General features: G+C 44.9%; 1 protein-coding gene and 1 pseudogene across 1 annotated transcript in view; one reads left to right on the forward strand and one right to left on the reverse strand.

The window, feature by feature from the left end:
* Bnip3l (BCL2 interacting protein 3 like) overlaps positions 1 to 17760 on the forward strand; it is a 23747-nt gene extending 5987 nt beyond the window's left edge. The window contains exons 2-6 of the mRNA XM_005355476.3: positions 3338 to 3521; positions 7982 to 8054; positions 13439 to 13542; positions 13656 to 13805; positions 15122 to 17760. Coding sequence (XP_005355533.1) covers positions 3338 to 3521; positions 7982 to 8054; positions 13439 to 13542; positions 13656 to 13805; positions 15122 to 15170 — 560 coding nt within the window. The 3' untranslated portion in view covers positions 15171 to 17760. The remainder of the gene's footprint in view (positions 1 to 3337; positions 3522 to 7981; positions 8055 to 13438; positions 13543 to 13655; positions 13806 to 15121) is intronic.
* Positions 6785 to 7590, reverse strand: LOC106143965 (annotated as a pseudogene).
* Positions 17761 to 22328: the final 4568 nt, after the last annotated feature.

Genomic DNA, 22328 nt, shown 5'->3' on the forward strand with positions numbered 1-22328 from the left:
TTTTTTTTAATTTTTATTTTATGTACGTTGGTGTTCTGCCTGCATGTATGTCTGTGTGAGAGTGTCAGGTCCCGGGAACTGGTATTATAGAAAGTTATAAGCTGTCATGTGTGATCCTCTGGAAGAGCAGCCAATGCTCTTGACTGCTGAGCCATTTCTCCAGCCCCCCAAAAATATTTCATAAGAAAAACAATAAACTTGCAGAAATTTCCATGTGAAACTATTCAAAGTGATTTCCTCTGGACATAGGAATGGGAACCAGGTGTAGTGGTGTGCAGTCCTACACTCCCAGCAGACACAATGTGGGATGCTGAAATATACCTGGGCTACATGAGACATTCCCAGAAAATCAAAATCAAAGCTTTGCTTATATATACAGAGTTAGAGTACCTGTTTAATAGGCCTGCTGCACCGGTGTTCAAGTCCACAGCACCAGAAAAACAACAAAACAAGGCACTAGAAATAGGAAGGAGAGAATAATTATTAGGATTTTGTTTTTAAGATTAAAAAAAAGAGTTATGTGTGAGTGTTTTGTTTGCATGTGCCTGGTGCCCAAGGGTTCCAGAAAGAAGGTATGGGATCCTCTGGAACTGGAGTTATAGATGGCTGTGAGCCTCCATGTGGGTGCTGGGAATTGAACCTAGATCCTCTCCAAGAGCAGCCAGTGCTTTGAACTGCTGAGCCACCCCTCCTGCCCTGAGTCTTAGTTTTATGTGCTGACATTTCTGTGTTCAAGGAACATACTTTTGTAATCCAGTGATTTTGAAGAATACTTACCATAGTGACTGATCTGTATGTGGCAATTAATTCTCTGTAGTTTTCTGTGTGCGTTATTTGTGCCATTTTAATAATTTTTTTTATTTTCTTATTTTAATTTTTTTTTTCGAGACAGGGTTTCTCTGTAGCTTTGTAGCCTGTCCTGGAACTAGCTCTTGTAGACCAGGCTGGCCTCGAATTTACAGAGATCCGTCTGCCTCTGCCTCCTGAGCGCTGGTATTAAAGGCGTGCGCCACCACCACCCAGCTGTAATTTTTTAAAATAGATATAGCTGTTATCCCTGTTTACAGATAAGGCAACTAAGACACAGAGGCTAAGGCACCTGATTGGGTATAAGCTGTAAGCATTAATATGGGGTGTAACTGCACTGTTAACTGTGGTGCTGGTATATGCCACTCCAATACATTCTACTTTATGGTGGGAATAGGGGCATTGTACTCCCGGCTGTTGCAGGCACAGCAGGAGTCACTTTTAAGCCTTTCTAGGTGTGTCTTCTCAAGTTCCTAATGTTAGGGTAGCAACTGTTTACGTTTAATGCAGAAAATAGAGTTGGTGTGGGCTTGGAAGTCCTTCAGTGAAGTGAGGAGCACAAACCCAGGTTCTGTGGGCACCATTCTTTGATTAGATTCTCTAAGCACGTGTTGATTATCCTGTCTGGAACCCTTGGTCCTTAGTGCTCCTGCCAGAGCAGCCCTGGGCTTTGGTTTTGTTTATTTTGTGCATTGGGCTGTCTGTCTACAAGAACCAATCCCATTGGTTTTAATAGACATTTGAAAACCCTAGAAGCAGTGGGAATAGGGAAAGATTGTTTATTCTCTCTGTCCCTCCATCTAGAATATTTTACAGAGCTCTAAATTTAGATGTGCTCTGGCACATTCGTACCCACTCCAGGAGCACTCTGAATATTTAATTAAACTAGATCTCTCTAGTGATTCTGGTTTTATTTGCTCTTCTTCCTGTGTTCTCAGCCATGCCCATCTTCACGTAGGTGTAGAATGAGGCCAGGTGCTGTTGTGTGCCTTTGTTGTTTGGAATTAATTGGTGATTTCAGGACTGCTGGGGGGTGGGCTGCCTTTGATGGAGAGGACAGGGCAACTCTTTAGCAACAGATACTAACTCCATGACATATAAGTGTCTGCTGTTTGCTGGTTGTTGATGTTGCTGGGTAGTTCTGACAGCTCTGGGGAGTAGATCCCCTCCGTTACCAGCTCTGTTGACTCGGTGAGATGCAGGACGAGAAGGGTTAAAGTGCCGGGAGTCTCATTCCTAGCTAGGCTTGTGAACTTGTCCCTCAGGTGAGCTCACCTCCTGCTGGATCTGGTGTCACTGCCTCGTTTAGAGTGCATTAGGGTTTGAGGTGTTGTTTGGCCATTCTGACGAATCTGCTAAGGATTTAGAGATTTGGCCATGCTCACCTGCTTGGTTACATTTTGGAGGTTGTAAGGTTTTGGTTTGGAAGGGATTTTGTATGTTTTTCATAGCCCAAGTCAGACTCAGACTGGCTCTTGATCATCAGTCATCCTGCCTCCACTCCCAAGTGCAGGTCTGAGCACTGCCTGGCTGTTGGTCACACTTCCTAAAGCGAAGTGCTGTGCAGAAGGAATATAGAGGATGTCTTTTCTGAGAAGTTAATTAATTGGCCAGTGTTACTGATGCCTATTGAGCTTATTGGACCAATAAGAATCTTCAAGAACAGGCGTCTTAGAAAGGCCCGTCCCCTTTTCCGACGGTCCCACCCCCTTCAACTATTTATCCCAAACTTCTCTGTAGCCCATCTGCAGTGGCTTCTCCCTCCTCCACACACTCAGGACTTAATGAAAACCCTAGGAAGTAGAGGTCCTGGGAGAGAAAAGGGAAGGAACAACCTGATAAGGTATGTTCAGCGTGGAAGAGAAAACTTAAAAGTGTGGTGGGGGGAAGGGAGACACATTGATGGTCTTCCCTCCACCCCAATTTTTAATTTTATTTGGTTTCTTCAAGGACCAGCTGTATTAATGCATGCTCTGGGTTTGGGAACAAATTGAGAACTTTTTGATTAAATTTTGGTTTTACTTTAGGAGCTTTTCAGTTTGTGTTAGTTAGGAGACAGCTGTCATCTTGTTAAGATGGGCTGTACGACATTGCTAAGTCATCTGGTGATTTAATTAGGTGCAAATCCTGTGGCACCCATGGCAAGTTGTGTATGTGTAACTGAGGTGTTAAAGGTAATGCCTGTCTAGTAAAGGAAGAGGCATATAGTTTTTGAAGAAGAGCCTGAGTTTTCACCAAAGTGTTGATTGGACATAAATTAAGCTTTAACCAGAAAAAAAATTGGCAGGAAAACCCGTCTTCTATAATTTTAGATTTCTACCTTCTGGGCAGGTTTAATGCATGAGTTCCTTTGGGAGCAGAACAACATGGATTCTGACTTTCTATGTGTGTGTATTTTCTTCAGAATACTTTGGCTTCAGTTTGAGTCGAGTCAGAATTCTTATCTGAACTCAGCATATGGACATCTGTGTGCACAGGAGGGATTTCAGCCCCACTGTGGTTATGACTTGTTATCTGACCTGTCCAACAGGTTCCTGGGTGGAGCTACCTATGAACAGCAGCAATGGCAATGATAATGGCAACGGGAAGAATGGGGGGCTGGAGCACGTCCCTTCCTCTTCCTCAATCCACAATGGAGACATGGAGAAGATCCTTCTGGATGCACAGCATGAGTCGGGACAGAGTAGCTCAAGAGGCAGCTCTCACTGTGACAGGTATGTGAAGGCTGATGGTGTAACTCAGGAGTTGAGTGGGTAGGAAGGTAATTTTCATGAGGAGAAGGCTCATTTGCTTAAGTAGTCATTAAGAGAATAGGCCTCCAGATTTATTGTACCATGCATGTTTAAACTATAGCTAGGCCAGGCACTTGGGAGGCAGAGACTTGTGAGTTCAAGACTAGCATGGTCTACATCTTGAGTTACAGGCCGGTCAGGACCTTATGGTGAGATCATGTCTCAAGAAAAATTAAAAACCCAATAGCTAATGGATAGGCACCTGAGTGCTCACTGTCACCCCTCCCCCATTGTCATTTTTAGTCTCAGAATGAATTGTTTTCAGATGTTGATCAGTTTCAAATTGAGTAGCAGGCCAACAGATGGCTAGGCTGATAAAGGCACTTGCTGCTAAGTTCTGTTGTAGACCTGCATTTCATCCTGGGTCTCACTTGGAGCAAGGAGAGAACTGACTTCCTCAAATTGTCTCCTGGCCTCCACATGCACATCCTCACACACAAACTAAATGCAATTTCAAAATCAAAATGAAATTTAGCACCATTAATGTAAACTTACAGAGTTAATCTGAGTTTCCCATTTTCCTTTGTTTTTGAGGTCGTGTTAGGAGTCACAGTAACATTCTCTCTCCCTCCCTAGGCAGCCAGAGGTAGAGCCATGTGGCCTTTTTGCACCCTTCACAGTAACAGGCTGGCACACATGGGGCACTCAGTAAATGCTCTGCTCACAGGACCTGCAAGTTGATGGAGGTTCCAGCCATGTCTGTGTGGCTCTCAATAAGCAGTGTGCTGAGTGAGGGCCATGCGTTCCCTCTGAGGAAGTGTTACTTACATCTCACTGCATGGTTCTTTGCCTCTGGAAAGCTGAGGAGTAAATATACCGAAAGATGTAGAAAGGAAAGGATAACAAGTGGTTCATTAACTTTCATCTGAACCTTTTTTTCCCTGTAACTTCCTGAGAGACTAGGTATTAAATAACATTAACAATTGTAAGCTGAATATAGGTAAGACATGCCTATGGTCTCATCACTCAAGAGGCTGAGCAGGAGGATTGCCATAGGTTGAAGGTCTACCTGGGCTACATAACAATACATAATGATAACCCATCTCCAAAAGTAGTGAGAAGTTCCCTGCAGGGTGATAGCCTCGTAGGATGCTCGATGCCACAATATTCTGGCTCATTTGTAGCTGGCTGATGATTCACCATGGTGAAGATGCGCGTGCATGGGAAGATTGAGGGGCATTTAAAAATGGGAGAAGCAGGGTAGGTTATATCTACAGGAGTAATTTTGTCTATAGCACATGGTTCGCTTCTGAGAAAATAGGGAAAGAAGTTAAACCACATCTGACCTTCCCGCATGCCTTATGACCCAGTTCTGGCTCTAAGGCAGCTGGAAGACAGGTCCGATGGCTTTTGGGCACAGTGAGCACCCTGCCACCTCCGTGTTATCTCTACCTTGTTGCCATGTCTCCTGTTGTTCCCAGGGTACTAAGAAGTCATTGTTTGTTGGGCATCCTGTTTAGCTTATGATGACAGTGATGTGTGTGATGAACTATGACTTCATCTTCCCGGGGTCAGCTTAGTTCTGGTTCCTGAATGTGAAGAGGAATAGCAGAGGGACTTCCTGACCATCTAGTCTCAGTGAGACAGTTGGTTCCAGGTCCAGCTAGAGACACTACCTCACAAAATAAGATGGAGAACAATAGAGGAAAGTAATAGAGTCACTTTTAACTTCACAAGGACGTGCACTTACACCTGTACACAACATGTATATACCAGACATGCATAGCACTACAGTACAACAGAGAAGGGGCTTCAAGATTCATGTGATTTGACTTGTGGTTGAAGTTATGGGAAGTGTTTCTTATCAGTGGAGGAGTTCTTAGGATTGTTAGATATAACCTCAGCTGATGGACATGTTCTTTTCTCTCCCCTTTCCTTTCTGTCTTCTCTTCCCCCCTACTTTCTGGTCTTGGTGCTGAGTACTGAACACAGTGCCTCTAGCGTGCTGGGCAGGAGCTGCTCTGCTGACTGCATCTCTAGCCCTCTTGTGACTCTGGTTTTGGAACTGTCCTGCTGAGTTGCACAGGCTGGGTTTAAACTTGCTCTATAGCCTGGGCAATGAACTTGAAAATTCCCTGCCCCAGGGTCTAGAATAGCTAGGATTTCAGACTACACCACCAGGCCTAGCCTGTTTTAAAGATGTTTTGTTTAAAAGTTATCCCATGTCAGGTGTGATGGTACAAACCTTTAATCCCAGCACTCCAGAGAGGCACTTGGGTCTTTGAGTTCTAGGACAGACACTGCCGTGGTGGTTAGAAGATATCCCAGCATGCCTTACTTTGTGTTGTATCCTGCCATCCCAAGCAGTTTCTAAAAGCGCAGTGTGGACCTATTCCTAGAGCTCCTCCTTTGCCTGTCAGTGCAGGACAAACACATCACTGTGGTTTAACAGGCTCCCCAGCTGAACCTGAGAGGAGCTGGGCTCCAGGCTTGATGACATTCCTAATCTTCAGGTGTGAACTGCTTACCAGTGAAGAAGGGAGCTTTTCTCTAACAAGATTGGTATCAACAGCACAGTACAGAGGGAAAACAGCACTTCTGTGGGCTTATCGACCTATCAATTTGACTGTAGGGCCTGGTCATCGGTATATGAGACTGGCTCTTGATGACATTGTGTTACCAGCCCAAAGACAGCGGCCGCACAGGGAGTTAGCATAAATCATGCAGCCCCGACCTTCACCATTTGTCTTTTATGCACAAAACCCACATTCTGGTTGGCACATTTCAGTTAACAAGAATTGAAACTATAGGAGCTAGAAAGCAAGATTAGTACATTTAGGGACTTTCTTGGCTCCTGGAATTATAAGCTTTAGGTTTTTGATGGGTTAGGTCTTTGCTCCTGTTTTGGCGGCTGTTGGGGCCTGTGTTCTGGATTTTAAGGTCAGAATGGTGCCTCCAGCATGTCGTCAGTTGTGCTAAAGTTTGGAAACTTGTTAGAAAAGAACTCAGTCTGGATTTTGAAGATCATGTCACCGTCATTGGACAGCAGTACAACAAGAACGTGTGGTGCTTCTACATCTTCAGGTTATATATTGTGGCTTGTCACTATGAAGGCACCATTACCACTGACAGAGTCTGAGCTCTCTGTAAGATTACTCCGTTACATTGTGCTACTTACTTTCTTTTTTTTTTTTTTTTTGGAAGTTTTATCATTATATTTATGTACAGAAAACTCAGCAGTACATTTAACCCAGTTTAGTGGCGAGTTCTTTGGCCTTTGCCTTTTCCAGCTTGGCAATTCGAGCCACAGATTGAGGACCCAGGACATTGCCTCCCCAGTGGCGGCGGATCTCATCATATCTGTCGTTGTAATTGGTCCTAATAGCTTCCACCAGCTTGGCCAGAGCACCCTTGTCTTCCGAGTTAACCTGTGTGAAGGCTACAGTGGTGCACGTCTTCCTATGGACCAGCCGCCCCAGCCTGGCCTTTCCCTTGATGATGCAGTAGGGGACCCCCATCTTCCGACACAGGGCAGGCAGGAAGACCACCAGCTCAATGGGTCTACGTCGTGGGCAATCACCACCAGCTGAGCCTTCTTGTTCTCTACCAAAGTGGTGACTGTATTGACGCCCGCTCGAAGGACAGGTGGTCTCTTAGTCGGGACATCCCCTTTGCCGGCAGCTTTCTTCTCAGCACGGCCCAGCAGCCTCTGCTTCTTTTCCTGCTTGGTCTCTGGCCTGTACTTGTGGGCAAGTTTAAGCAACTGGGTAGCTGTTTGCCGGTCCAGGGCCTGGGTGAACTGGTTAATGGCAGGAGGAGCTTTGAGTCGCTTATAGAGGATGGTCCTCTGCTGCTGCAACCTAATGTACCGGGGCCATTTGACGAAGCGCGTGAGATCTCTCTTGGGCTGGATGTCCTGCCCAATGCCGAAGTTCTTAGGCCTCTTCTCAAACAAAGGATTCACCACCTTCTTCGCCTCCTGCTTCTTCACGACGGCGGGGGCCGGGGCCACCTTCTTCCCCTTGGCCTTCTTTCCCTTAGGCATCTTGCCGGGCTGGAGGAGACAGAGTGCTACTTACTTTCAACATAGGATTTGCTTCTTTGGTATTAGATAGACTTTAAGATTTGCTCCTGTTTCAAAGCTATCTTGCTGTAACTTTCATTTTCTGTTTTTCAGTAAATTCTTAAGATGTGACAAAACAAGAATTAAAACTACTGAACTAGGCTGGCTAGATGGCTCAGTTGGTAAAGGTGATTGCGCCAAGCCTGATGACCTGAGTTCTAGTCCCAGGAGCCTGTGTGGGGGAGGGGAGAATAGACTGCCAGTTGTTGTCCACTGACCTTCACATGTGCACCAGGAAATACTTGCACACACAAACATATATGCCCAAAAGAATAAAGTATAAAAAACAAAAAATAATGTTAAGTTTTTTCTCTCCTAGCCCTTCACCACAAGAAGATGGACAGATCATGTTTGATGTTGAGATGCATACCAGCAGGGACCATAGCTCTCAGGTGGGTGTGTGTTTTATTTTGGTTTGGAAAACACACAAGAGTCTCCTAAAGTTTGTTGGCTAAAATAGGGTGCTGGGCTCCAAGCCTGATTGCATTTTAACAATGGAGTGTTTCTCTAACAAGATCGGTGTCTGTAGCCCAGAGTACAGCTCTGTCTGTGAGCTCATGGACCTTTGACTGTTGGGCATGGTACCAGTTGTATAAGGCTGCTTCTTGATGCTACAGCAAGCATACAGGCAATAAGTGAAGATGGGAATTCTGTGTTTCTTGAATTTCCTATTGTGCCAACTCTTAGAAAGTTACGGATGATGCCTTATTTGTGGTGTTCCCTCACGGCCTAAGCACAGGCTGCTGTGCTGGAGCTGTGTGTCTGGTGCCATGCTTCTAGTCTTCTTTCAGAAGACTGCACCGCTTCTCCACACCTCACTACTCTGCCTTTTGTATTTTCTGAAGCTGGAAAATCCATGCAGTCCACACTGGCTCACTTAAGCTCACTTTAGCTGCTCACATGCTGAGACTTGCAATACTAGCTTACTCTGTGTGATGCACTTTGTTGTCTAAAGAATCTTGGTGATAAATGGCTGAAATGTTTAAATTCTGGCTTGTGTGTGTGAGTTTGGCCATATGCAGGATGCTGTAACTGGTGTGAAAAAGGCACATGAAGTTCATGGCAAGTAGGTATCCCCTGGACAGAAGAGAGGAGGGAATTGATACAACAGTAGGGGGTTTTTGGTCTGATTGATTTTATTTAGACATTTTCCAAAGAGTGTCTTCAAGAGTACTACTCAGTTGGGAAGCTCTATGAACTTATTCTTTTTTGTTTGTTTTTGTTTTTCGAGACAGGGATTCTCTGTGGCTTTGGAGCCTGTCCTGGAACTAGCTCTTGTAGACCAGGCTGGCCTCGAACTCACAGAGATCCGCCTGTTTCTGCCTCCTGAATGCTGGGATTAAAGGCATGCGCCACCACTGCCTGGCTCTCTATGAACTTATTCTGAAGTCAAATAAGTGACGCCTTGCATCCTTGCTCCATGAGTTGCTGTTTCAGGCTGTGCGGAGTCCAAAGAAAGACACCAGCTGAAGCCAAGTCTTTCCTGAGTTCATTTTCCTTCAGAGCTCCGTCCCCCCCCCCCCATGGGTATTTCTCCTCCTAGCTCAGTGAAAGCTAGGTGTGCAGCCCTGACTCAAGAAAATGAGTGTGAGCCGGGCGGTGGTGGCGCGCGCCTGTAATCCCAGCACTCGGGAGGCAGAGGCAGGCGGATCTCTGTGAGTTCGAGGCCAGCCTGGTCTACAAGGGGTAGTTCCAGGACAGGCTCCAAAACCACAGAGAAACCCTGTCTCGAAAAACCAAAAAAAAAAAAAAAAAAAAAAAAAAAAAAAAAAAAGAAAAGAAAATGAGTGTGATCAGGCCCATGAGGTCACTGAATTTAACTGCGATCTTAGGACTGAATGCAGCCATTATAAAACTGGAAAGAAATCTGCAAGAGAGAGCGAGCTTGTGAGATTCTGATAGTCTGAGGTTGATTTTAAGCAGGGGATAAGCCATGCTATCAGACTGACCAGTGGGGACAAGCATGGGTTTTTGCAAGTAATTGGATGCCTATAAAGACAAAGTTGGGCCGGGCAGTGGTGGCGCACGTCTTTAATCCCAGCACTCAGGAGGCAGAGGCAGGCGGATCTCTGTGAGTTCGAGGCCAGCCTGGTCTACAGAGCTAGTTCCAGGACAGGCTCCAAAAACCACAGAGAAACCCTGTCTCGAAAAACAAAAACAAAAACAAAAAAAAAAGACAAAGTTGGGTCTGTAGAGTAAAAATTTTAAAATAAAGGAGATATATTAGTAGATGTTTTATATGCAATTATATTTTTAAGATTGAAGAAGTAATTGAAAAGCTAGTCACTAGGGTTTAGGAAAATGAGTTTCATGAATGAGAAAGTTTTTTGTTAGAAAGTTAAGAACAACTGGCTGAGGCTGTCCATTTTCTTTATGTGTGTCTGTGAGGAATAAATGAGATGTCATGATCCAGCTTTACCCAGAGAAGTTAGGAAAGACACCAGAACTTACTAGTATGTTCTGATGCTAATAAGTTTCTCAGTCCAGCGGAGGGACAGGGTAATGTTACTCTACTGGGGAGATGGGGAGACAGACACTTTGTCCTCATGTGGTTATCACCTAAGATGACAAAGCAAGTCAGTGTTAGAGCCATGACTGAAAGCAAACCTGAGCCTGTGATCCAGTCCTTCACTGAAACTGACCTCTGAGGGGAGTCAGTCCCTAGTCAGGAGACTAGGCAGGTGAATGAGCTGACGGGTCTGCAGAGCCCCAGTGTGGGGATTCCTAAGCAGGCTCACCAGTGCAGTGTTCCTCTTCCTCAAAGGTGATGGGACCCATGCGACTCCACTGTGTAGCAAGAAATAGATTCAGTCTCATGCAGACTTACAGTCTGTGAAAGCATTGTTTTTTAGGATGGGCCCAGCATGGAGTTGCTGTCTTTGGAAATAGCCTCCTTTCTGTCTTGTGAGGCTGGTTTATCTGTACATGGATACAGGCATGCAGTTTAATACCCCTATTTCGAGACCTAAAGAGAACTGGAGGTGGGCCAGATAATGAAGAATTAAATGGTAATAAAATAAAGACCCACCCACCCCACCTCCCAGGACTGTTTGAGGTGGTTGAGGGAAGAACAGAGTTGTACATGGTTAGATGAGGTGCCCTTTTGCCATATTTTTTTAATTATAGGAAGATGATTCAAAACCTCAAAATGGGCCAAACATGATGTGTTCAGATCTTTATTGTAGTTTCTGAATCCAGGAGGCTGAGAATTGTAAGATCTGAAGGCCAGCCAAGAAGCCTGAGGCCAACATGGAGTGTTTGGTGAGGCTGCTAACCATCTCTCTCCCAAAACCCTGGGATTGGCAAGTTTAAGATTAATAAAGGAAATGAACTATAGTAAACATTAAAGTAAGTTGAGAAATATATCTTTAGATTAAAACAACTGTATGAATCCAAAGGTAACTTTGCTTTAGTCCTCTGGAGAAAATTCCATTATCTTGAAAAATTCAGAGCACAAATCTCACATTGTTTTCTCTGAAAAGGATAAAGTATGAACTTGTTCAAAAAAATCTGAACTAAACCAGAAGCACTTAGGATCCTAGGAGGCCCCAGGAGGAACTAAGCAGAACAAACTGTTATAAGACTGGCGTGCAGTTACTGAGGCAGAGTCTTTCTAGCATGTCAGAGGCCCTAGGCTTAAGTCTCCAGCATTGCTGAAACCAAACCAAAAGAATCAGAGGGCCATCAAGGTGGCCTAACTGCCTCAGTTGCAACCCCACATTGGAGCCCTGGCACCCCATGGTGGAAGGAGAAAAACAGCTTCTACACAGGCACCACCCCTCATAATAAATACAGATACAAAGGTAACATCCAAGGAATGACTGTAGCAGGCTGAAGACTCAGAAACGCTGCACACAGGCTGCTCAGCGCTTGCCCTGTGGCTGCTGATTCGTTTCTGCCTGAGATGACTTCAGGGTTACTCCAGAGAGCCAGCTCATGATTCTGAGTAATTTCAGTGCCTGCTGGAAAGAGCTCAGTCCTAAATGCAGCATTGTGCTATTCAGTGGAATTTGCCAACTTCAGCAGAACTAGATAAGGGCCATGCTGACAAAGGGACACAAACATCCCCTGAGCTTTGACCTGGATTTGGTAGTAAATGGGTGTTATGTGTAGAGCCAGGCTTAAGCTCCTTTCCCAGACAGCTGAGTCACTAGGAGGTGGAGCTGTGGAAAGTATCCGTGAGTGGGCCAGGTGTTTGACCTGTTGGTCAGAATCAGAGTGTTCAGTGGTGTGACTCCACTGTGGAGTCACAGCCTTACAGTCTTAAGACTGAATAAATACAGCTAATGTGTCATTTTTAGGAATTTCTCACCCCTTTAGTTTCTGTTAAAAGAGAGTTTGCTGGGCTTGAGTGTAGAACCCCAGCACTTGGAAGGTCAAAGGCCAGCCTGGGCTACATAGTGAATTACAGGTCAGCCTAGGCTACAGAATAAGACACTGTCTTAAAGAACCGAAAATAATCAGACTATAAGACAAAAGGACAGCCTTTTAAGTAAAACTCATGTAAGCAAGGATATGGGGAGTCTAATGGTTCTTACTCCGAATTATAATCATAATCAAATCCTTTATATTAGGCCTGCAATTTCAGACATATCTGATATATCCAGACCATGACTTTCCATGGTTAAATGGTATATGCCATATACATATGTTCAGCTGCGTATTTAGGTTTAAGCTTTCTATATTTTATTTTGCCCAGACAGTTATTCTCCCCACATAACCCTCAGAATTCTGTTGTTGTGGAGTTTTATTCCTGCTTAATTTATCTTTATGTATTTGTGTGTTTGCCTCATTTATAGCACACGGAGATAAACTTGTTTGTCACTTCTTTTATGTTGACCAGAATCTATTTCTGTTTTACATGAAATCTTATTAAATGCTTTGCCAGCTGTAAAAAAAAAAAAAGAAAAGAAAAAAGAAAAAGCTTGTGGAAATATAATTTTTTTCTAGCCTGACATCTCAGGTTTTCACTAGCAATAAAAAGAATATTTTTCATTTATTTATTAGATGTTAACTTCTGACTCACTTCAAAATAAATTATTCCCCCCAATAAAAAATTAGTTTTAGAATCTTGAGAAACATTCATTGATTCCTCTTTAAAAGCAATCTCCTTTCAGAAAGTGAGAAACATGGTTCTATGAGTGAGACCTTTGGGGCAGCTTGCCTGGGCTGGAAACCAGTGGCCTCTACCTTCAGTTGTGAGGCCCTCAGCAAGTCACATAAACCCTGCCCTCTTCAGTAGAATGGAGTGCAGCAGTTTCTGATTGGGGATTGACCAAGGTCAAGATCAATGCATGTGAGCAGCTTGAGTAGATGCTGCTCTTGCAGGTGTTTGGCAGCATCATGATTTACCACATCTCTGCCAACTTTTTTATCGACTTATTTCCACGTCTTTTTTGGTGTGTTCTCTTTATTTTTTTCTAGTTCTAAAAAAATTAAATGCAATTGAAACTATGTACAGTGTGGGAAATATAATGTTGAGAGGGACGTAGTGAAACCCCATTGTGCATCCTCAGGTTCAGCAGCAGCAACTCCATGGCTTCCTCACATCTCTGAAGGGGGCTTTTGCAGGGCACAGCCTGTCCTTCAGTGCGGCCTCCATCGTGCTCACTTCTCGTCCTGGGATGCTCTTAGGGCAGTTTTGAGCCCATTCCGAAAATAGGCTGCTTCCTAAATAAAGACACATGACTTTAGTTTGTTTTGTATTTAAAAGAATTGTTTATCCTTTCCTGCTTTTCTCTTGTTCCTCCCTTCTCACTGTTTGAAATCTTTTTAGTCAGAAGAAGAAGTTGTAGATGGAGAGAAAGAAGTTGAGGCTTTGAAGAAAAGTGCAGACTGGGTATCAGACTGGTCCAGTAGACCCGAAAACATCCCACCCAAGTAAGTCCTGCTTTGTCTTGGCGGTGGGTTTTATGTGCTTGTCTGTGGGACTGTGTAGTCCCGAGGACACATGCAGCACTTGTGTTCTGAAACCAACCTGTCTTCTTCCCCAGAGAGTTCCATTTCAGACACCCTAAACGTGCTGTCTCTCTAAGCATGAGGAAGAGTGGAGCCATGAAGAAAGGGGGCATTTTCTCTGCAGAGTTCCTGAAGGTCTTCATCCCGTCTCTCTTCCTTTCTCACGTGTTAGCTTTGGGGCTGGGGTAAGTACCCTGTTGACAGTGCATTACTTAATGGTGGTGGGTGGCAAGGTGTTGAGAAGAAAAGAGCCGTCTGCCCTGCGTCCTTCCCTGGGCACTACTGCCCAGGATTACTTTTCTGAGTTATTTAAAATTTAGCTAATTGTAATTTGTTATTAAATACAAATGTAGGAATAAATGCAAAATGGTTTCCCCCCAGATGGTAAAACACACTATTGTGGAGGATGATTCTTGAATATGCTGGTAGGCTACTGTAGGTACTGCCCTTTTTTTTTTTTTTAACTTTGTGGCATTTATATTCTAAAGTCAGCCTCATGTTTACTTAATTCATTAACTTGTGGCATGTCTTTTCAATTAATGGCTTTTCTCCCTTGATTTGAGTATTTAAGAAAATACACTTCTGAAAGATTTCCGTTTGTAAGCATTAGCTTACCTGCTGCATGCACTCTGAGCATGCCCAGTGAGTCGTTTTCTGTGTCTGGTGCATGGAAAGTGGATCATTCCTGATCTTGCTGTGAGTGGCTCAGCATAGCAGAGGGAAGTGCCTGCTCTGGAGCATGGGCGTGTGGGCATCTTTCCCTGTCTCCTTGGTAGAGGATCTGCTGGTAAAGACGGGACAGTGGAGTGAAAGGCACTGTGGAGCTTGGGAGGACTCTTACTATCTGCCACCTGTTCACTTTATCTACCTTAGAAAACTTGGTTTGGGGGCCTCGCAGTGTTTCTTGCTTTCATGTATCTTTAAACTGTTTTTGTTGCTTTAAGTTTAACTCTTGCTACAGGTGAATGTTTTTAAGGGGCTTAAAAATTGCTACTACTAATTGAGGATTGTGCTGCTTGTTATCCTTGGCACTCTGCTTTTGCTGTGGAAGGGGTCATTTTCTTGCTTAGTGTTGGAAAATCATGTTAGATCCCATCTTAAAAACACTGTCTATGACCTTCTCTCTCAATCTGAACTAGCAATAGAACCTTTTATCCAAATAGAAACATGTGGGGGCTGGAGAAGACTGCTTTGGGCTTTGAAAAGGCCTCTTTTTCCTAGCTTTACCTGGTCTTGACATCACTGCCCTTGTGATTCCAATCATGACTTAATGAGTAGACAGAATCCTATGAAATCATCTGGACTGAGCTAGTCAGTGGGCTGTAGCTCAGTGGGAGCATGCTTGTTTAACAGATAGAAGGGAGAAAAGAGTGGTGGCTCAGGGAGTCTGGGAAAAATGCACTGAGGCTCTCAGATGTTTACCAACTAGAGATCACCCTGTGGACCAGGCTGGTGTAATTGTGGAGATAGATGGAACATGATACACTCTGCTTCCTTTCAGCATCTATATTGGAAAACGACTGAGCACACCTTCTGCCAGCACCTACTGAGGGAAACGAAAAGCACCTGGAAATGCGCGTGGCCTGTGAAGTGGTGTATTGTAGTTTGAATTTGAGACCTATTGTAAGCATGATCCCCAACCTACAACCCTATTTTTACATACCCAATCCCAGTAACTCTCAAATCCAGTATTTTACTCAAACTCTGTTGAGGCATTTTACTAACCTTCTTCCCTTTTTGGCCTGTAAGACACTTTAGAGATTCCTAACAGAATTTCCTGTCGTTTAGAAATTTGCAAGGGCTTTTTTCAGCAATGCCACCAGCAGATTATAACCTTGTCAACAATGCCATCATTTCCTCTTAGTACCACCAGAATCACACCTACATCATTCATGCTAGAAGCTGAATTCTAGCCATGCAACTACATCTCTTTCTAAATGAGGTCAGGTTTGCAAACAGTACTATAAAAGCTTTGTTTAGTTTTTGTTTTCCAGAACAAAAACAAGTTTCCCTAAGCTTGAATTTATAGTTATTAAAAACAAAAGAAAACCAAACCAAAAAAAAAAAAAGCAAGACATAAGGAAAAAAATATCCTGGGCAATAAAAATTACTTTAAACCAGCTGTGGAGCCGCTCTTTTCCTAAGCCTCCTGTTCCGCCTTCAGTTCGTAGGAGGCAGCCTGTATGAGTGACAGATAGGATATAGAAGAATAGAACATGCTGGCAGATTTTAACATTAGGATGTTGCAATGCTATCTTTTCTATGATAGAGAATCTTTGTTTCTAAGGAATGCCTCAGATCTAGACATACACAAAATTGCTTTTGAGATTTTTGTGCGTTTGGTATTTTCATGTGTTACCTGCATGTGAATTTCTCATGACTTTCTTTACTTGTCTTTCTAGTTTCTTTCTTTCTTTCTTTCTTTCTTTCTTTCTTTCTTTCTTTCTTTCTTTCTTTCTTTCTTTCTTTTTTCTCAGAAGAGACTTGGAACGAGTCTGATTCATGGTGTTAATAGAGGCTTCTTGTTTTAGGAAGCTTTGCTTACACCCTGGAGCCTTTACACTCTGAAGAGTAACTTCAGAGTTATTTCAAACACTTGTGTAACTTCACACAGCAGATCTGGGGTGTGGGAACAGTTGACAAAGTTCTGGAAAGATGCCATTCATTCTCTGTGGTCCCTTACTTCCTGTTGTTGGCTGCGGTCTTCCCAGTGTGTCCCTAGGATCTCCCAGGCCCTGGTGACTTTCTCATGCAGTTGTCTTTTCAGTTTTGTCAAACTCCCGATGTTCCGCAATACTCAGAAAATCCTTTGAATGGCAGACTTTGTCTGTTTCTACAATGTGAAGCTTTAGGACCAAACTGTTAGACAGCATCAGGATTGCAGATTATCTCAAGTAGATTTTGTTGGATTTCAGAACGTAGCATAACTCTGAAGGATTCTATGTTTTATATATAATTAATTACTGTTTATGATATAGACTGTGCTATAGTTGCAGAACCATTGTGAATTTCAAAGTTAGCAACCTACATGGTGTACCAAGTTGACTTGAATAAATATGGCAACCGGGTTTGCTAGTCTGCAGAAACTAACTCCTCTCTCACATAAAGGGTTATAAAATTGGTGTTACATGGAAATGGAAAGTAACACAGATAGGAAGACATTTCTATCATTTTTCAAGAACATAGCTGTTTATCTTTAAGAAAGATAATGTATCCAAAGTAGTTTTTGTGAGTTATTTTCTTTCTGGCATTTAATGTCTAAATGATTATGGGCATCTTTTGCCCTTTTCCTATCTTGCTCTTAAACCTGGTGACGCTTGATTTACCTTATCGCTTATTTATTTCAAGTGTTTGTATTTGAATTTCGTTAGGAAGAAAGTAAATCTGATGGCCTATTTGTTTGTTTGTTTTTGAAAAGCCTGAATCAAATTGGCCAGACTGCTGAGGCTTAACTGTAGCACAGTTGAGTGCTGCTGTGTGAGCGAGCAGCAGAGTCGCTCACTAAGTGATCTCCCAGGCAGACACCTCCTTTATAAATTCAGGAGCAGCCTGTCAGCAGTGCCATTGAACTGGGGATGTATGATTTTTTTTCAACATTAAAACTAAATTTAATTTCGCCATTTTTGAAAGTATCAGTAAGATCATGGAACATGTCACAGCACAACTGTCCGTCAGGGAGCTTGTAAGGTGTTGATTTGCAGCCCTGACATACGGGATGTTTATGCTCCTACACAGATTGTTATTGAATGAAAACAGATTGTCCTATTGCAAAGCAGAATTCAACCACGAGTTGAAATTTAAGATAATGTTTAAAAAGCTTTATTCCTGTTTACAATTTGGAATGAGAAGCAGGCTTCGTTTTAAGTTTGAAAACTGGCTCAGATGTTTGTAAGTCAAGAGGAAAGCGGCACAGAGAAGAGTGCAGCAGTCACTCGACTACAGTAGGGAGTGAAGTGGGGACTCGGCCATGAGACGAGCCGCACAGTGAACCAGTTGGTGGAGCTCCTGGCATTAACTGAGCCAGAGTGATACACATCCTTCGTCTGTCTCGTCAGCACTTGCGTCATTCCTTACAGTTTACAGAACACGTGTAACTTGTAGCTATAAACATTTTGTGCCATTAAAGCTCTCACAAAAACTGCCTGTTGGTATATCACTTTGACGTCACTCTTGTTGCCTGAAATGCCCTTCTATTTCTGCATGAAGCCCTTCCCATGGAGAACTCACTAGGACCAGAGTATCTGACTGGGTAAGAAGTGGTGCTGTTAAAGCCTTCCTGTTGGGAAGTTTGCATTCGAGTGGTGGCAAGCCAAAGGGTAGTGGGTGGTCATTTGGGTTTTGTAATATGATTAGGGCTGGCCCAACGTTACACATGGGACTATGGAGCCAGAGATCTAGCTCACTGGAAGGGAGTTTGCTTGTTCTGTTAAGTCCTGGATTCAACCACAGCACCCCCTCACCCCCACATAAGCATGGGACTATGGTTAGAATTTGAATCTGAAATGTGGTGGAGTTGCACAAAATTCAGTGTTCAATGCAGGGTAAAGAATCAGACTTTGTTGGTCAGCGTCCCTCCAAGTTACCTGCACTGTCTTCCAAGAGAAACTGCCTGCTGGGGACGCCCCTCCTGAGCATGGCAGCAGCTGCTAATTAGTTAGAGGGTGGGTGGCTTCACAGCTAAAGGAAGCAGGGCCGGGCAGGCTAATTAAATCACCATCACTAGTGACAGGACGGAGAGGAGGTTCTGACTTCATGGCAGACAGGAAGGGACTGGAACCATGCTCCGAAGGCAGTCTCCAGGGATCCGCTCCATCAGCTCAAGCTGCTCCACTCAAAGAGCAGTGCTACCAGCTGGGGACCACACACTCACCCCATAAGCCCTGCGGGGCCACTTTGTATTCAGACTGTCGAGCTCCTGTCACATCAGTTGAGGTGCTGCCTGGAAGCAGAAGCAGTTTGCAGGTACCAGCCTCTCAAGAGTAAGTAGTGTCAGTTGTCCTAGGCAGTTCTGAAGTATCATTCGTATTTAGGAGACTCACTCAACAGAACGTGACTCCAGTACACATCAGAGCCCTGGTGGCTTTGGGATCACATGGCATTGCCCGTGTTGGCTACCAACACCAACCCTGGAAAGCAGGGCAGCTTTCCCTGCTACTGCTCAGACTCCTGCTGTAAATCCTGCCCCTGGAGACCTCTGGCCACCAGGCTCCACCCCTAGACTACTATGGTGGTCAGGCCTGACCCCTTGAGGTGGGTGAGCAGCCAGGCCCTGCTCTGAAAAGCTCCAGTGGCCAAGCCCCGCACCCCTGACTTCTCTAATGGTAGTTCTTTTTTTTTTTTTTTTTTTTTTTTTTTTTTTTGGTTTTTCGAGACAGGGTTTCTCTGTGGCTTTGGAGCCTGTCCCGGAACCAACCCCTGTAGACCAGGCTGGTCTCAAACTCCCAGAGATCCGCCTGCCTCTGCCTCCCGAGTGCTGGGATTAAAGGCGTGCGCCACCACCGCCCGGCTTCTAATGGTAGTTCTTATCTCCCCTTGCCCCCAAAGTGGAAGCATGATCAGGCCCTGTCCTACAGAAAAAAATCTCACCAATCCCTGAACTTTCCCAAAGATCAGGCCACATAATCCCTCCAATTGCGGACCACCCTGGAAAGAACTCCCTCGCGCCCCCCAGAGCCCTGTATAAACCCTGTCTTTTGTTCTGCCACTTCTTGCCCAAGTAAACCCAGCCAAACCTGGGTTTTTCCCTCCCGATAAATCTCTTAATGTGGTTTGTTGTGTGGTGTGACTTTGCGGGGTACCTTTCCCATTAGAGCTGTAGGGCTTACACTGCCGATATGACTTGGATAGACTGTCCTGGTGTTTGTGCTCCCCCTCGGGGTCTGAGCTGTTCTGGAACCTATCACTCATCTCCAGATACTGCGACAGACTGGCTCCCCCACCAGTCATTCGGCATTTCATCCACCAGGGGCAATTAGGTAAGTTTCTGCCTTTGCTCTGTGTGAACGTTTCGTTGAGTTGAAGTGACCGTTGAGTGTACAGCCCACCTCTGGTACTCTTGGAGGTGGAAGCACCCCAGCCGGTTTTTAAGGCTACCGCTGACCCTCTTCACCTGACCCCACCCCGTCCTTGGAGCTGCAATCCTACAGTTTCCTTAGGCCTACTTGAGCTATTTATTGCCCTCTTTCCTGCCCTCTTCTGCCTTCCCTTCAGAACTGCCACAATCTCTCAGCTCCTCTAGGTTCTTGTAGCTTTTGGGACTCCATTCCCCAGCCCTTTGCCCCCTAGCTCGGTTTTTATTGTGACCTATGTCCTCTAGCAAGCCCTGGTGCCAGGTGCTGAGTCTCCCCTCTGGCTTAGCCAGGCTCAGCCCCTGACCCCTGTTGAGTGTGGTGGTGACCCACAAACAACTTGGTTCTCGTTGGGTCCTTCCTGAGTCCCGGGGAGACATTTGACTACAGGCTGCAGTGCTATTTTCTTCCCTCTCATCTAGGGGAACGGTGTTGTCTGCACCTTCCCATTTCCCCTTGGGCTGCCTTTAGAAAACTTTCAGCTCCCTCCCTCCCCCCCCCACCTAGCACCCGACCTGAAGGGTCTTAAATTTATTTACCTTTCCAATCAAATTTAGCCTCAGTACACCTTAGGTAATCAATCCAAATGGCCACCTAATGGCATACTAGATCCTAATATTATTTGGGACCTTTATAAGTACTGTGAACGATTGGAGAAATGGAAAGATTGCCCATTGCTTCCATTCCAGCTTTCTCTTATCCCTGCTCCAAGCCCCCTCTCTCTGTTCTTCCTGTTCCCCCACCTAACTTCCTAGTTAGGACATCCAAACTACTGCTTCCAATCCAGCTAGTGAGCCTCCCCGCTATTGGCTTTAACCCACAGCTCTTTCTCCTCTCGCCCCTCCAGTCTCCGTTTCTCCCTATTCAGTGATAGGCCACCCTAGTCAAATCTCCCAAACTCCAGCCCACTGGCAGCCCTTAGTCCTCCCACTGCTCCTTCCTGCTCCACCGTAGGACCTCCTCTCTACCTACCTCCTCCTACGTGGCCTAATCCAGCCCAAGTTCTTTCTCTGTGGGAGATTATTGGGGTGGATGACTTGGTCAGGGTACATATCCCTTTCTAACTAAATGATCTCTCTCAGATCACTTTCAGTAGTGAGTTTCAGACTATCTCCCAATCTTACACTCTCACCTTCCGTGACATTTACACGATTCTCAACAGTAACCTCCCTGAGAAGTGCCAGCGAGTCTGGGACCAGGCTAGGGCGCGTGCAGACGAAATCCATCAAACCAATGCTGTCCTCCCAGTTGGGGCCAAGGAGGTCCTGAATGGAATGACAATACTGCTGAAGGCATTCTAGCTAGAACCCAACTTATAATTTGCCTCCTGGACAGTCTCCACAAGGCTGCCCTTAAAGTGCTAATTATGAAAAAGTCCAGGAGATCATCTAGGACAAACGTGAACAACTGACTCAATTCCTAGATTGCCTTATGAAGGGCCTCTTAAAATATGCCAGTCTGGATCCTAAGACCCCAGATGGAAGAACTTCTCATGACCTGCTACTTCTCCCAAAGTTTCCTAAATGTCTAAAGAAAAGACCCCTCACTCCACAGGTAGAAGTCTTAGCCACAGTCTTTGAAGTGTACAATGGGGAGAGATTAAAAAGCCCTAAAGCAAAAATGTCTGATGTTAGCGAGGGCCTTTAGACTGGCCATAGCAGCTGCCCAGGCTTCCTTGCCTTCCAAAACCCAAGAGCCTCTGGGTCCCTGTTTCCAATGGAGTCAGGGGGGGGGGTCAATGGCCCCAGGCCTATCCAAACCTCTGTAAATCACCTGAACCATGTCCAAGGTGCCACCAAGAAGGTATTGGGGTGTTGACTGCCTCTGCGTCCCTTGTGGTATGAAGATACCAAGCCCAGATCGTCCTTCAGCCGACTCCCTTGGTCTGGCCACGGACGACAGGTGCCTGGGTTCTCTTGACCCAATCACAGCCATCTGACAGGAAGCTTCAGGGGAATCTATCCCCTTCCTTCTGGACACTGGGACCACCTGCTCGTCCTGACAGTTTTAGGGATGCACCTCTTCTTGTTCCCCTATTGTCGGGTAGGGGGACAGCCTTACCAACCACACTAAACCTTACCACTTACTTGTATCTTTAGGGATATCTTACCTACTCCTTCCTTCCTAGTAGTACCAGCCTGTCCTGACCCCTTGCTGGGAAGGGACCTCTTAGCCAAAGTGGGAGCCTCTATTTCTTTCACTCCCCATTCCACTTGACCTCGGGCTTGCTGACCCTTCCCCTCCTTTTCCTCCAAGTCACACAACCCAACATACCTTTTCCTTTGCTGGTCTTCCAGGTGCACCCCTGAGTATGAGGTACCCAACTCCCCCCCCCCCCAACACCAATAGACACAAAGACCTCATCATCCAACTACAAAATCTTTTCACTCCCATCCAGTACAAAAGCAGACACCACCCACCCACCTGGTCCTAGTTGTTTGGAAAGTTTTGTTTTTCTGTGTGTGCAAATGGTTCTGTGTTTTCTAGTGTATCTGTAAGTCTTGCAGCAAACATGGTAGCAGAGACGGAAATGGGTCACACTCAGCTGAACGTATGCGTGATGGTGGCCACTGAACGTTTTGTTTCTGACTGGTCTCCTTTGAGTGTGTGGGCTTTCTATATTCAGTATTTGTTGGTTTT

The sequence above is a fragment of the Microtus ochrogaster genome, chromosome 17 (genome assembly GCF_000317375.1).
Source record: "Microtus ochrogaster isolate Prairie Vole_2 chromosome 17, MicOch1.0, whole genome shotgun sequence".
Classification (NCBI taxonomy): Eukaryota; Metazoa; Chordata; class Mammalia; order Rodentia; family Cricetidae; genus Microtus; species Microtus ochrogaster.